Here is a 16,899-nt window from a genome sequence, read left to right as displayed (position 1 = left end):
AACAAGTTCCAATTCAAACATTAAATTAAAAAAGTTGAGAGGAGTAGTAGGAATAAGGTAGATTGGACATGCAACAACAATTAAGTAAGATCAAGAGAGGAATTTAACAATTCAAATTAAATAAAAACTGAAATTAAAGAGTAAGAGATAAAGGAAAGAGATTACTTAAAATGCTTCAAAGTTGAGAAATTGTTGAATTCAAGAGAACAATCTTCAATTAATCTACTACAATGATTGGGTTGAGAAGATCTAAGCTAATTAATGAGGGTTGAGAGAAACTAAGGGCCTAAGAAAACTAAAGGGAAAGAAGATTTTAAAATCTGAAGTCAACCGTCCTATTTATATGCCCAAAAATTACATCGTAAAATTCGTCAAAATCGGGCTTCAGAACAAGAGGAGCACCCGCTCCTCTGTGCGGAGCGCCCGCTCCTGGGCTCTCAGCATGTCTTCTCCTCTTGCAGCAGTTTGGGCATAATGTAGGAAAACAGGGAGGAGCGCCCGCTCCTTTAAGGCTGCACGCCCGCTCCTATATGTGCAGGGGGAGGCAGAATGTGGCAGTTCTGGTAGGAGCGCTCGCTCCTTCTTAGGTGCACGCCCGCTCCTATATGTGCAGGGGGAGACAGAATGTGGCAGTTCAGGTAGGAGCGCCCGCTCCTTCTTTGGTGCACGCCCGCTCCTGCTTTCCTTTGCTTACTAAGAGTATTTCTTCATGTTTATGCTATTTAGCCCATTTTTCATTGTACCTACAAGCACGAGCACACACATAAAAAGAAACGGGGAAGCCAAAAGATGCAAATTAGCACAAAAGGAGTTAGAAAAAGGGATTAAAGTAGGGGAAAGAGTACAAAATTGTGTTTAGAAAGCCATGATAAGTGGACAAATAAAACACTTATCACAATTCTATGCAAATTCATATATATTTCTATATACTTTGGCTCAAATTTTCTTTCTTACCAAAATTCATCTTTTGTCTTATGGGTTACACTTTCAATAACACTTGTGCCTTGTCCGTTGTTTAACTTGCACTACTCAGATCAAATCCATTCATGTATACTTTTCTTGCTTCGGTCACTAATGTTCCCCAACATAGTGAACTTTCATGGTTTTTTTTTTCCAACCTCAAAATGTTTTCATACCATTGCTGGCTTGTATGGTGACTTTGTTACATCCTTTTCTGAAATTGAATACGCTTGTTTTCTGCATAAATTCCCCTGCCAAATATTATTTCGTTATTATACCAATGGGTGGAGGTTATAATCGTCTCCAATGTATTACCAAAGTTCTCCTATATACCTCCTTCTAGGATTGAAGAAAACTAGGAATTTTTTATTTGACATGATATTTTCAGGAACTCCATGTAATCTCACAACGAATTTGATGTAAGCCTTCGCAAGTTTCTCCATCTTTGAAGTCTCCTTCATTGGGTTTTAAACATTGCGGACTTAGACAATCTATCCACCACAATCCGAATACATTAATCACTCTAAACCATCAATACACCTTTACCAAATCATTTTTGCAGCTTGTTCTTTCCTAGTTATATTACATTTCCTTCCATTATATTTCCTTTAAACTTCTTACTCTTACAAAGTATACTCAAGCTTTATCTCCATGAATATTAAAGTGACATATCCTCTTACAAATTCGATCAAATTCACACTCTCTACTTGATTTTTTTTCTTCATTTCCTCGAATATTGTTGGTCTCATGCTGTCATTACCCCAACATTTTTTTAGCTTTCCTTTTCCAACAATTTTGAGGAGATTAATGTCCTTATTCCTCCTTAACTTTAACATTATTAGCAACGCATTTGCCCAATACATTGCTTCCCTTTCAATGACATTCAATGTCTCTTCCACGGTCCTTTATCAACTCCGATAATTTTTGTTACATTTTTAAACCCTTATGTGTGAGATTCTATCTCAAACTTTAAACTTTAAAATTCATTCACAAATAATCATTAATTTATACAAATTTATTTCACACTTATTACTTTCCATGAACTTCCAATTATTCTTCGCCAGGGCATTCACTTGTTAATAATCCTTTCGAATCTATCAAAATCTTCCACACCGTTGTCCAACTTAAACCTCAACTACAATTGTTTTATCACGGAGTCCATAATTCACCGCTTCTATCCCTGTTATATAAACTTTTCCTCTTATCGCGAGGTTTCCCTAAATGGTCCTTTCTCAATCACAACTCACACTCGGGAAAAACTTGCGTGCATTTGCTTCTCTCTAAGCATCAACACGTTTTATTACAGATGTTCACATCGTCCTTTCCTTCCCATTCATAGAATTCACCAAAATACCTTCAATGAAAATACTGAATTCCATAAGTCCATGGAAATTATAGGTGATTCATTATCCCAAAAGGCAAAAATGAAAACTCGAATCGTCCAAACCTTGTCATAAGCGCCAAATTCTAAATATCCTCTTTCGAATATTTTTTACTTAGTAGTTCTATCCTCAAGTCAAATCTCAAAATTATATTTGCTCCTTTCATTTAATCAAATAAATCGTCGCTTTAAAGAAAAGGATAATTATACTTCTTTGTCACATTGATCAATCCACCATAGGCACTTTACAGACACTTCCATTCCTTTCTTTAACAATTACATGCGCTCTCCAGGGTGATGAACCTTCTTTCAATGACTTCAATAGTATCTTTCAACCCCCTTTAATCAATGCAACATTAACCCTTTCTCCACACGCAAATATGTCCATATAATACCTCCAACTTCACTTAACCTTTATATCCTTGCTTATTTTCCCATGCTTACATCTTTCCTCCAATTAAATCCATAATCTTTCTTCTAGCATCCCTTGAATAAATCTCGTGACCCCTAAATAATCTCAACTTCAATCACCTCATATACAATCCTTACTCAAGTTATTTCAACACATCTCAATCAAATTCATAAACCTTGTCATAAACACTTTCTCCTTTATGACATTTTTACATCCATAGTTCAATATTCTCGACACTTTCAGGTATACAGCGTCTTCATAATTCAAATTTCCTTAAGTTTCAAGAGTTACTCAAGCCGCTTTTCAAATTTTTTTTTTATCATTTCCAAAATATTCCTTTAAAGCTCTTTAGCCATTTTGTTGAACTTTCGCCTATTACCTTCTTTCTTGATTTGATTCCTTATCTTTATTTTTGATCTCACCTTTCTTTTAGCTAATATATGAATTGATTATTTATAATTCAATTCAATCGAACTCCCAAAGACTTTATGTCTTGAAAACCACCCTTAAACTCATAGTTCGCCATCCTTCAACTCATTCCCTTAAGTTTAAAGTAATATCATTTTCTTGAATACCAAGAGATATTAACAACTTGGAGTACTTCTCGAAACCAAGTAATCTTTTCATGTCCACTTAATTAAACCTCACTATTTTTTTTCCTATCTGCATGAAAAACTGGTAAAACTTATTTCGGGTTTGTTATCTCAAACATCTCCAAATAAGATCATGTATTCATAACTTGTTCACCCGCTGATATGGTAAAAAAATCAACTCTCTCCAGTACTTACCATAAAAACTTTTATTCACCCTCAAATTCTCAAGACACAAATTGTTTTTTAAACAACTTGTATAACTCTTTAACTCAACCGTCAAAACTTCAGGGATTGATCTCCCTTTGGTATATATATAGTTTTCACTTCTTAACACCATCTTGTTTCACCTTTTCCCACTATGGGATTGTTGGTGGTTATATCATCCTTGCCTCCTTGACAATCTGTCAAGCTTGTCTTACTACCTTGTCCAAATAATTCCATTACTAAAATTGCTTCTTGTTACCATACTTTCTTGATGATAAAACTGGTTGCTATATAGGTTGGGTTGAATCACTTAGCTTCCTCTTATTCAAATCAACTAACACCAACCACTAAATTAAACTCAATCAAGAAACAATTATAATTTAATTCGAATTAAGGTTTGAGGTAAAATTTTTTTTTTTTTATGTCCTCATTCCCAATAATTCGAATACATAAAATCTTGATTGATAAACAACCAAGATTCATATACTTAAACAAACAATCAAAAATAAAAAATATAAAAAATATAAAAAATATCCCCATTAACTGCTACTCACAAAGGGAAGAAAGAAATGAGTAGCATTGGAAAACAATAGAAATCATAAGGTTGTTTAACAACTCTAAAAGATTAGGTGAATATATTCAAGAATTTTCTCCAAAATGATAGCATTGTTAGCCATAATGTCTCCTTTAAGTAAAAAATTATCCTCATATCCCAAGTGAAAGAATAAATACTCATAACTCCTAAATAACATATGTCAATATTCTCAAGGTTGAACATGTGACAATGTATTTAAGGTCCAACATAACAAGAGTCCTCGATATTCTAAAAGATCATAACTTCTCAAAACTCCCGATATATATTAAAATATATATGCTCAATTCTCCATCCCAAATTAAATAACTTTAATCATAAGAAATGATAAGTCACTAAGCTTAAAATGTCAAACTTCAATTGATCCACATTGAGTATCCCTCAACTCATATAATAATTTTCATCATTACTCATCTCAAATCAATTTCTATGCTCACCTCATTTGGGCTCTTATTAATTTCGATTCCAATTCAAACTCATACTCAAAGACAAAACATGTTCCTCAGAATAGATAATATCCCAAATGATTTCATCCTTAAGCTCCTTAACCATATGCATTAAAATCAATCTCTTTATCCTTATAACTTGGTGTCTCCATACACAGTGTATAAAACTCAAAGTACTCATTTTTAATATCTACACAACGTATCTTAACAACAAATTATGTCAAAAACAATACTCACATTCATGTGATGATGTGCATCCAAAATTTCTTCGAAAATACATCTCAAATAAGACCATTAAAGCGAACCATCCTAACATAAGAAATTGAACTCTCAAAATCCTTAACATTCCTCAAAATTCTCATTATAGAAACTCGCAGGGTATAGGTTTAGGGATCCTACAAGAAAACGGGATCAACTACCAATAGCAAACCCTTCCCATAACCATATAATACAGTTCTTGCAGAAAATTAAGTTCGATGTTCAATCAAACAATCTTGATAGCTCACATATAATGATTCACATGTTACATGTTGTCATCAATAAACATTTAGTCATACAACATGCTTGAACACTCTTAAAAAAATACATATATATGCACATAGAAAAAAAAATTAAATTCTAGCCTATACGCCCTTTCTTCTCCTACCCAAGCTCACCAACATGCTTATAAAAGCTTTTAACACATATTTCTTACCTCAATCCTTGCTTTCCTGCAACATGAACAAACTAAAAATATTTTTTACTCCCTTTTTTTTAGAGAAATTCAAAAATAAGCTTTGAAAAAGACCGAAAAATTTTCGGCTTTCTTAAAAAAAATTCGAATGTTCTTCATAAAAAAAAAATTGGTCATTTCTAAAATAAAAACAAAAATAAAATTCAAAACAATTTAGTTTAACACCGTTTAATTAAATAAGCACTTGGCCAAGTTTTAAAACAAAAAAATTTAAAATACATATTTTTTTTTTGCTTTAGTGGTAATAAAATCTCAACCAAAGCTCCCAGATACCACTTTGTAACACCCTAGAAATTCCTTTATTTTAAAATACCTGTTTTGCCCTGTATAAAACTTTAAATAGGAATATCTAAGACATTACCGCCACCGTGGAAACGGTTAAGGCAAATATCAAAGATACACAGCGGAAGACTAATTTTAAAAACCTTTCCAAAACAAACCAACTTGAAAAGCTAACCAAACGAAAGTAAAGTTAAAACCAAAATGAGCGAAGTAAAATGAAAATCAACCTACAACTTGGAACCATTAAAGGCTCTTATTAAAAACCAAACCAAATCCAAAACTTGATGTTAGCTCCACATATAAATATTAGCATAAATAATTAAAGCAGAAACACATTGTAACTAATATAAACTAGCATGATTCGCTCTTCACTCGTGCCCCATCATGAATATGCCTCAATACCTGAAAAGCTTATCTCTACTTGTCTCCACTACTCTCCATTAAAATTGGGTCATCATAGGGCCAAGATAAAGACATGGCCAAAAACACACAAACACACACAATCAACAAAGCTGAGTATATAAGCGTAATTAAACACACTATCATGCTTTCACTTATCAACACACACTTACCTCAATACACCTGTGAACAAGCACACACAACATTCATCAAGACTTTTAACTAGACACTAAATAATTTATTAAGCGTTGATTACGCATCGAACGGGTTTCCTCCTACTACCTCCCCCAAATAAATTGAGGTTAACTGACACGGGAGCTAACCGTGCCAGCGACAAAACCACTCAAAGGTGGTGGAATTCCTGCGCATAATAATAAATAAAAGGAATGCACAGCGTCCTGTACTCCATTAGAAGTTATGGTTAAATATAAAACCCCATAACTCCCCCCATTGTTCATACTCAAGGTATATACGTTCCAAGAGTTTTGGTGCGTAATCTCTTTCACTTTACGTTATTTACCTTTTATTGGACTTGGTGATGACTCTCAAAGCATCAGATAACAATCAACAATAATTATTCAATCAACCAAACATACCAAATTAATTCTTGTACACTTAGTGACCACATATTATTTAATGTTGAACCCTTTTTAATTCTACCTCAGTGTCAAAGACACCTTAAACGCATAATGCGCCAAAAATCCTATCCCTCGGTGTTAAAAACACCTTAAGTGCACAAAGGCACCAACATACAATTTATTCCTTGTGTACATAGACACTTATATAGCTTCTTCCTCCTGCTTAAAGCATCAATAAAAATTATTTGAACCATAATAAAATTCCTTTTCAGTATTCCAAACATAATTAAACATGTAGTTTAATTAATCATGCCTTCTAACATGCCATAAATAAAAATGTGGTTCAACACAACATGCCAAAAATATAATTTTCCAATCCATAAACATCACAAATAATTCATGCTTCACCATTCAATCACCAAACACCATTAATTCACAATTCCATACATAAATCTTAGCATGATACTACTTGTAATTGATTGAAATCAAGCCTAGCATGATTCTACATCATCAAAATATGCTAAGTACGCGAACGTACCTCAAATAAGCTCTTAAAATAACGAGTACTCTACAACAATTCTCGAACCAAGTCTCCTTTTTGTGTGGGAAATTTTTGGGGATTCATGGGGTACTTATAGAATAGAGAGTGTAGGGTTAAATTTGGGCTTATAAAAAATGTGGGCTTGAGTTATGGGATAGGGCTTAAGTTATGGGTTTTGGAATGGGTTATTCCAATAAGAGTATGTAGGAATAATTTTCATTGCCAATAATTAATAAACGTTTGGCCCAAAACATATTTTACTTTTATAAAACTTTATATTTAAAATACTTTGACCCTTTAAAATATTTAATTAAAATACTTGAGCCCTTGACAATACATTTTATTAATACTTAAATACTTTATAAAAATACATAAAAATACGGGGTATTACATACTTACCCTTGCTCACATAAGTTTTCAAGCTTCAAATCGAGTCAAGTGTCAATTCACACAAGTTATTAGAGTGCTCTTAATGTTCTTATACTAGAGTTTGTTTTTCGATCGTTCGAGTTGTAATTTGGAGAATGGGGAAGTTCGAGTGAACTTTTGTGTATGAGAAAGAGAAGTGAGAAAGAGAAGAGAAAGAGAAGAGAGAACAGAGAAGTGAGAAGAGAGAAAGAGAAGAGAAGAGTAACAAGTTGGGTGACTTGTTCCTCAGGGTCTCAAGTTCGTAGAGGAACTTGAGTTTTGAGTTGTTAGCTTGTAATAGGATCATTTGCCCTATTATAGTGAAGATCGATTCTTTTTCCCAAAATCCCAAGTGGTCGTGGTTTTTCTCCTTGTTAGGGCAAGGAGTTTTCCACGTTAAAACTCTCTTGCATTCTTTAGTTCCTTTAGTTAATCTTTCATTTCCTTTAGCTAACTTAATTTTAATTCCGCAAAAAGTTTGGCTAAATTCTCATACTACAATTCAACCCCTTCTTGTAGTATTCTTTAAAACAACATCTCTTCACACCTGATTTCATTAATGGTTGTGGTGGGTAAAAGGGTAGGGGAGGGTTGGAGAGCAGCTCCGAGTAGGAGAACGGCGCGGCGAAGCTGGCTGCTCTAGGCCTCGTCTAGCGCTGGTGGTAGGGGTGGGGAGGTGGCTGAGGTCGCGGTGGGCTAGGGTCTGGGTTAATTTTAGGTTTTTTTAAAGTAAAAAAATTAAAATTAATTAATGTTAATTATTAATAATCATTCTTAAACAAAATTAAAATAAAAAATTATTTTTTGACCAATCACGCACGTCATGACACGTGTGTAAATTAAACTTAATTAAAAAAAATTACCTACTCAATCGGTTACAGGTCACTAGGACCAGTAGGAGCGAAGTGGATGTAAAGGTCGGATTATTTAAAAATAATCCAAAGGTGGGATTATTTTTGGCGGACGAGCCAATGGTGGGATTATTTCGGGCAATTTTCCTTTTCATAATAGTAAGAATCCTCTTATTTAGTTATTTGCACCCTCAGATCTACTTTATTTATTTATTATTCATATTATTATAGATTCTTGTTTGACATAGGCTATGTTTTTTTTTTTAATGGTAAGATTAAAAATTATTAGGAAGCCTCCTCACGAGGGTATCTCTAATGTGTCAGTCAAAAGAATAGAATACAAACTAGAATTATCACAAACATTAATATCCATACTATCATAAACTAAATGCCCCATTAACAATCCAATCCATTGCGTAATTTGCCTCTCGATAGATTTGTTGGATACTCCGTTATTATAGATTCTTGTTTGACATAGGCTATATGTGTGCCTATATATTCTTAGAGATTCGGTATATACTACATCTCGTTAGTGGTCAATTAACGGATACAATTAAGTGATTCTGGCTATGTGCATGGTTGGTGACACATAATACCCTATTATATAATAATTAAGTGATTTCATGATTGGTTAACTTAGTCAAACTTGTTATAATAATATTGTCTAGCAGAATTAATTGAATTACTGATCAGTATCAGTTTGGACAGTTTCTAGTGAATTAATATATAAATACAGAATATTTCAGCAGTATCTGGTGAATTAGTGATCTAAGGAAAAATTATTATCAAGTTGACATTACGCATACTTGATAGTTTAAGTTTATACTCTCTCTATTCTCTTATGTTTGTCTCATTCTAACATTTTATTTGAAATCGTACCAAATAGTACTTCATCAGTTCTCAAGTAAAGATCATTTCCATTTGACACAAACACAAGTTAAGAGTTGGGAATTGGAAGGAGAAAGTACATAAAAAGAGAGGAATGTATAAGATATATGAGTGAACCGCAAATTAAATAATATAAACATAAAAAAAATTGTAGCTATAAAGTATAAAGTATATGCTCAAGGGTAAAGGGTAGTATAAATAGCTTAGAGAAAATATTGTAGCTGAGTGAATTAAAAAAAAATATGAAGGTAATTTGTTATTTTCATAGTGTCTAAAATGAAAATATAGAAATGGGAACAACTTTTGGAGAGGCCTCAAAACAAAAACAAGAACTATATTTGAGGGAGTAATTGCCTACTTAATTAATTGGTTAGATTATAAGATTTGTACTTATATCTCGGCTATCAAATTCCAACAAAGTAATTTGGAATTTGGAAGTGTAGCTTTTCTTATACTTCCCTTCTAATTTTTAATTTGTTATGGGGTTTGCCCACTTATACCAACCTGTGGTGATATGTGGGAGACTCTAATTTTAAGGTATAGTCGCCTGTACCTAGCAAGGTCCAGGCAAAAAACGCGAAAAGAACATGTAGCAGTTTTTTAAAGAACATAAAGTTGTTTTGTAAAGAACATATGACTGTTTTGTAAAGAACATCTAATTTTATGTTTTTTTATACATCTAAAGAACATCCCTAATATTTATAAAGAACATGAAAATATTATGTAATGAACATGATTTATGTATATTCACCATAATTTAAACAAAAAAAAAAATCAAAGAACATTTCACAATAAGTAATTAACATTATATCACAAATAAAAGTACATTACACTGACAATTAAAGAACATGAACATATGTTCTTTTCACTCTTTTTTAATATAAATATGTTCTTTTTTACTTTAGATATGTGTTCATTACTTTTTAATAGTATGTTCTTTTCATTACAACAGTATGTTCTTTACATGTGTGTAATATGTTCTTTTCGCGAAACGGCTGTACGATGCAAGGTACCAACGCCTGTAGGAACCACACATTGAAAATAATAAAAGAAGATGTTTAATGTTTATTTTAGCCATAAGGGCTACATATAATTTTACCCTTATACGAGTAATAATGTCTATGCTTTTAAGTATGTGTTTTAGCTGCAATCTAATAATATGGAGTATATCAAAATTGCATATTAACATGTAACTAGTATATATTCTAATTTGCTGGTCTAATGTTAGTTTAAAACCGAGACATTGCTTACATAGGGTTTTTTTTTTTATTATTATTATTTTTTTTTCTATTCAAGACTCCGATCAATCAAACATCAATTTTTACATAAAACACTAGAAAATAAGGAAAATACGTAAATGAATAGAATCCTTCACCTTCAAATCTCCTCAATAACATTATAATTTAAGACAAGAATAACCAAATGAGCCAAGCATTAAGTTTGGAGTATAAAACATGAAATAGTACTCCGTAGTAGGTTGATATCTTCTCAGCTTCCATATTGAAAAATACAATACTCTATTACAAAATCAACCAAAGACAATACTCTAATTATACAAATTCAACAAAGGACAAAAAGTAAGTGGACAAATTAAGTGTACCACAGCTCATCACTAAATTAAAAAACCTTAATAGATCTGTCAACTTTACGTCACACCAAATTATTAATTATATTAAACCCCAAAACAGAAAAATTAATACAAATAAGCGGCGACTTGCAACCGAGATACCTCTATTAGTAAATCAAAAAACATTATTTCTCTTTATAAATCCACCAAATATATTTCATCAATTTATTCATCTTCTAATCTCTAATTTTCCCTCTCTAAATTGATCGATATTTTTCTTTTTTAATTTCTAGTAATCGAATATAAATCTTTGTGGAATAAATTGAAGATGAAGGGCTATTGACTAACAACATTTATGCATGTCTTTGATATTCAGACATCTAGATTCTCCAAGCCGGTAATATTTCTGTTTTCGACCATCCCTTGTTTAAGCGTTTGTTATTTGCATATATTACGTCATATAAACATTAAATATATTTCTTAAAGTTGTACTATATGAATATTTGAAACTATATATGCTGTCTTTGGTTGTTAATTATTTATTTATTTATTTTTCTTTTTTACTTTACTTTCATATATAGACTATGCATGTTTAATTAAGATTTTCAATAATGTTTAACTTTGTAGATGATGAGTACTTCCTAGTTTTATTCAGCTCGCTTTGCCTTAATTAGTTATGCTTAAAGGTAGTTTAATTTGTTGTAATAAAGGGTAAGTTCTTGATGTATGTAAGCTAAGGGAGAAGTTGTAAGAGACATCGTGTGCGTTTCATGACAAAAATTGATAGATTAATGTTGATTTTGTATCTAAATCAAATAAGTATATACTTGTAATATTTTGATGTATTAAAATCAAAGTCAAAGATTGATGAAAATTTTTGCAAACTTCAACCTTAGGCAAAAGTAATAAGACATTTACAATAAAAAATAAGCTGGATCATGATCATTGTGTGTGAGATCTGAATGTAATTTTAATATTTACTTGCATTACTTCAACCTATAATAATTAGTAATAATGCAATTGTTGATGAATGTAGTTTTTATTATTTTTACTATGTATTAGAATTGAAGATGAAATTGTTGATGTAAGATGATAAAATTAACTCACCACATATTAAACTTCTTTCTCTATCCCTCTTTTTCACCCGGCTAGGGAGTAAATGACATGATGACATAATAATTACATACAATATACTTTTCCTAAAAAAAAAAAAATTACACACAATATACTACCCCTGTTTTTTTAGTTAATAGATTATTGTTAACTTTAGCACTATTCACAGACTTTTCTTAGATCATATTTAGTGTTTTATACATAATGAAAGATATAGACATATATTTATGTGGGATCTTGTTAGATTCACCAAGATATATATTTTTAAAATATCATCTTTTCATAATTTTTTTGATTCTCTGTAATTACATATATCAATGATTGAATTTGTACACTGATAAACATGACTAATAATAAAAGGAAAATTTGTGTAAAACTACCCGGAAGATATGGTGTTTTGTAAAGAACTACCCATTTTTTTTTTATATATGTTTACAACTACCTGGAAGATGGAAAACGTTTGGATATCACTACCCAATAATAACGTTTTCTGTCCATTTTACACGTTAGTGGGGCCCACTTTTAACCTTTCCCACCAATTTACTCCCCCACCTACCTTTTCTCTCTCCTCTTTTATTTCCCTCCATTATTACTCCACCTCTTCCTTCATTCTCTTCTTTTACTCTCCTCAATTGACCTTCAAATTCTCCCAAGACTTCCGGTAAAATCAATTTGAAAATTTTGCATCCTCTTCTACCAAATGCAGCATCATAGAATTTATAAGCCAAAAATCTTCTCACAGAGTTTTTTGTAGTCCACGACGACGTCTCCAATTTTGGTGGAATGCCACAATTGCACTTGTTTGGATGATATTGCATAGAGAAGTGGTATAATGAACTCGACATCCTACCAATTACCATGTCAATTAGTAATATAAAGTACTTAAAAATGCTTCACAACTCAATCTGTAACCCAAAATAACCCAAATCAAAGACTCAATTGAATTCCTAAACCCTAAAAATAAAAACCCCCAAATTTGATTGAACTCATAAACCCTAATTTGAATCAGAAATTTAAAGCCTAATTCTTTAAATTGCATTCTTCTAAAACTTGTAAACAAATGCGAAAAACAATTAATTAGTACAAAATTGTGAAAGATTACCTAAATTTGTGTTCACTTGCTTGAATTCTTGAATCTAAATTTTTCAGTGAGAAGGGGGGGAAAATTAAGAAGGAATTGAAGAGGAGAAAGAAAAGGTAGTTGGGGGGAGTAAATTGGGTGGGAAAGGTTAAAAGTGGGCCCCACTAACGTGTAAAATGGACGGAAAACGTTATTGGGTAGTGCTAACCAAACGTTTTCAATCTTCGGGTAGTTGTAAACAATTTTTAAAAAAATGGGTAGTTTTTCACAAAACACCCTATCTTCCGGATAGTTCTACACAAATTACTATCATGTTACGTACTTATTCTTCAATTCATGCATAATGTCCTTTTAGATGCGAGGATTTTCAATTATTTATTAATAATCTTGAATGTACAATGTACAATTTACAATTCTTACAACTGAACGTACATGGAAAATTGCCTTTAGGTGCTAATTGTTGTCACGATCTTGTTTGCGCAGATCATTTTGCGAGTGAAGATTGTTACATGTGGTACGTATAACACAAAGTTTTTATGAACAACAAATTAAATGGCAAATTGCTTGATGAAAAAAGTGAGTTAAACTTAGCAATGTGCTGGTTGCTTCTTGGATGTGGCCATTGCTAAAAAGAAGGGCAAGTTTTCGAGTTCGACAAGCCGGAGGAGCTTCATACAGTGGTAGCTAACGAAGATTATATAACTTAGAAAGTGTTGCAATATATTGGTCAGTTCAATTTTGTTTTAAGAAATCATAACTTTTATAATACGACTAATCTTGGCTGATGGAAACTGTTGCCTTAAGGCAATTGCTTAAAAATCTCTGCATTAGTTCTCAATGGAGCTATGCTGTGTTTTGGAAGCTTCAACAAGTAGAAAACTACAAGTAAGATATTCTTTCGTTTTTGGTCATATAATATTATTATATAATCCCCACCTCTAATTAATCACTTGATGTTCTAAAAAAGTTGTCATTTTCTCAAAAATTTAATATGTACTCTGCTATATAATGGAAATTTGATGATTTTACAAGGGATATAAAGTAGCATTGTTACATATGCTATATATTGTTACACATGCAAGTTTTGGGTATTATTTGTGAGATATAAAATTTTCAAAAATTACAACGGATGTAGTATGTAGAATTGTTGAGACCTTTAGAAAGGTCAATAGACGTTAACACTATACACGTATCGGATTGAATATATGGAATAGTCTTTGCTAAATGTTTGATAGGTTGTAATGATTGTTGGATATAAACATAGTTGTTCACCATGTATACTCTAAAACTTGATTATTTTCAATAGGGTATTGACCTGTGAAGATGTGTATTGCGACTCCGATAGGTCGTTACAGCAACCATGTCTATCAAGCAATCCTAATAACTCATCAAGTCAAGAAGACATACAAAGTTTTGGATATGAAGCAATAAACATTTGTGATGGTGTACAATCCTTGGGAGTAGGATATCCTATTGAATTTGCAGTTGCTGATATGTCATGTTGTCAATATTTGCTAGGAGAGGGGTATGATCTCTCTTACACTATTTGATTTATTTCGGAAGAATGGAATAATTATGAATTTATGATTATTATGATGGGGTGTTTGTTCGTTTGAATATGGAGATCAACTATTCAACTAGACTATATATATATAGAGTTAGCCAAGCAACAACTTTAGTGATTACTCAACTTAAAAGTGAGGTTTGTAGTTAATTGCTAATTAAAAATGAAATTTTGATTTTTACCACCTCCAAAACACCACTTATTTGCTTTTACCACCTCTATAAAAATTAAAAAAAAGTTTTATTTTACCAGCACATAAAAAAAAATGAAAATTGGCATTTACCACCAATCCGGGCCAACTAACGGATTATGTCTATAAATCCGTTAGTAGGGCCTATCATGTCCACGAGTTACCATATTATTGGGTTTTATGGTGACTCGTGGACATGTTAGGCACCACTAACGGATATAGACGGAATCCGTTAGTTGGCCGTGATAAGTGTTAAAAGCTAACTTTTATTTTTTTATATATGGTGGTAAAATAAAACTTTTTTTTTTATAGAGATGGTAAAAGCAAATTTTTCGTTTATTGCATGTGGTAAAAGTCAAAATAAAATAAAACGAATTTTAAGTGGTCATGTGCACGTGATTTTTTTATTTTTTTTGGGCAGAAAAAAGTCAAATGGCTAAAATCTGGTCAAAACACCACACGTCCACAGCCCAAATATGATAAAAAGGACCCACCTTTTTTTTTTTTTTTTTTTTTTTTATAAAAAAGACCTTCGCAACAAAAACATCTACATAAAATTATCTTTTGAGACAGATTTTCGTTAATGGTGTTAAAATATTTTTTCCATTATGTCACAAGCATATTGAACAAGGATATGATGAATAACTATTAGCTAGTAACTAGAGCTGTCAGTTTCTGACCCAAACCGTTAAACTCGACTGTTTCGAACCGATCCGAAAAGGAACTGAACTGTTTAAAACCCGTTTTTTTGGAAACCGAAAACTGACCCGACCCAATTTTTTCCAAACCGTTACTGAACTAAACCGAATTTGTGCAAACCGTTACTAACCCGACCCGTTATCAAGCCAAACCGTTACAATCCGAAACTGAAAGCAACCCAAACCGATTACGTTTAAACCCGATAGTAACCCGACCCGTTTTAAACCGAAAACCGTTAAAACCCGATAAAAATCCGATAAACCTAAATCGTTCCAACCCGTAACCCGTTGTGACCGAACCGGTTATAATCCGTAACCCGTTGTGACCGAACCGTTTACGACCCGTAGCCCGTTATGACCAAACCGTTTAAAACCCGTAACCCGTTATGATTGAGTCATTTACAACCTGTTACCCAATATGTTTATGATCTAATCTGTTTCAACCCACTACTCGATAAACCCAACTTATTTATGACTTGACTTGATTATAACATGACTCGTTCCTACCCATTATCTGACTAATTCGACTCGATAATCATCCGACTCAATTTTAACCCGATATGATTTTGATTAGAAACCCGTTTCAAATTGGGTAAACTCGTTTTCAAACCAACCAAGTTCAATCTAAACCGATTATAACCGAAACAATAATGGTTGGACCCGATTTCACCCGATCTATTTTGAACCGAAACCCATTTTCGAACCGACCTAGTTAAACCCAAACTGATTATGACCCGAACCAATTACGACCCATCCTGATTAAGACCCGAACTGTTTTTAACCGAAACCCACATTAAATGGGCTAAACCCGTTTTCAAACCGACCCAGTTCAACCAAATTGATTATGACCCGAACCGACTAGAACCCGACCTGATAAGGACCCGATCCGAATAGAAACTGCAATTAAAAAAACCAAACCGAACTGACCCGATAATTTTCAAAACCGACCCGCTTATTATTTCAATCCGTTATAAACCGACCCGTTATAACCCGAAACTGATAAACCCAACACAAACCCGAACTGTTTAACCGAATTGACACCCCTACTAGTAACACAATAATTTAAGTTTCCAATCACAAATTATAACACAACACTATCAAAGACATATATTCTCTAATTCCATAACTCCCAATCTCACGTACCAATCAACGCCGTGAAGACTTTATTTTAATTGATGTAGTTATAACTACAAATTGGCTCCGTCAAAAAAAAAAAAAAAAAAAAAATGGCGTGCTTGACAATAATTGTAATTTGCTTGAATCTTATATTAATCAGGATGGTGGGAAGAGTGGCATTCGCAGAGAGTGATTTCTGGATCTATTCAGATGACATTCAATCAATTCAGCTCAATTCCAACTTAGGGCCGGGGTGAGTTTGACCTTATGTTTTAAGTTGCATCATAAATTTAATTTTCCTA

The 16,899-nt window shown here is 32.6% G+C and overlaps 1 protein-coding gene across 1 annotated transcript; it reads left to right on the top strand.

Moving 5' to 3' along the window:
* Positions 1-13,646: 13,646 nt before the first annotated feature.
* On the top strand, positions 13,647-16,854 carry LOC110731423 (transcription factor EMB1444-like). Its single transcript, XM_021911284.1, has 3 exons — positions 13,647-13,914; positions 14,336-14,554; positions 16,758-16,854. Exons 1-3 carry the CDS (start codon positions 13,814-13,816, stop codon positions 16,852-16,854), a joined length of 417 nt encoding a protein of 138 aa, XP_021766976.1. The 5' UTR covers positions 13,647-13,813.
* The last annotated feature ends 45 nt before the right edge of the window (positions 16,855-16,899 follow it).

Source organism: Chenopodium quinoa, unplaced genomic scaffold, assembly GCF_001683475.1.
Source record: "Chenopodium quinoa cultivar QQ74 unplaced genomic scaffold, ASM168347v1, whole genome shotgun sequence".
In the NCBI taxonomy this organism is placed as follows: domain Eukaryota; kingdom Viridiplantae; phylum Streptophyta; class Magnoliopsida; order Caryophyllales; family Amaranthaceae; genus Chenopodium; species Chenopodium quinoa.
This window is presented reverse-complemented; position numbering and strand designations above follow the sequence as displayed.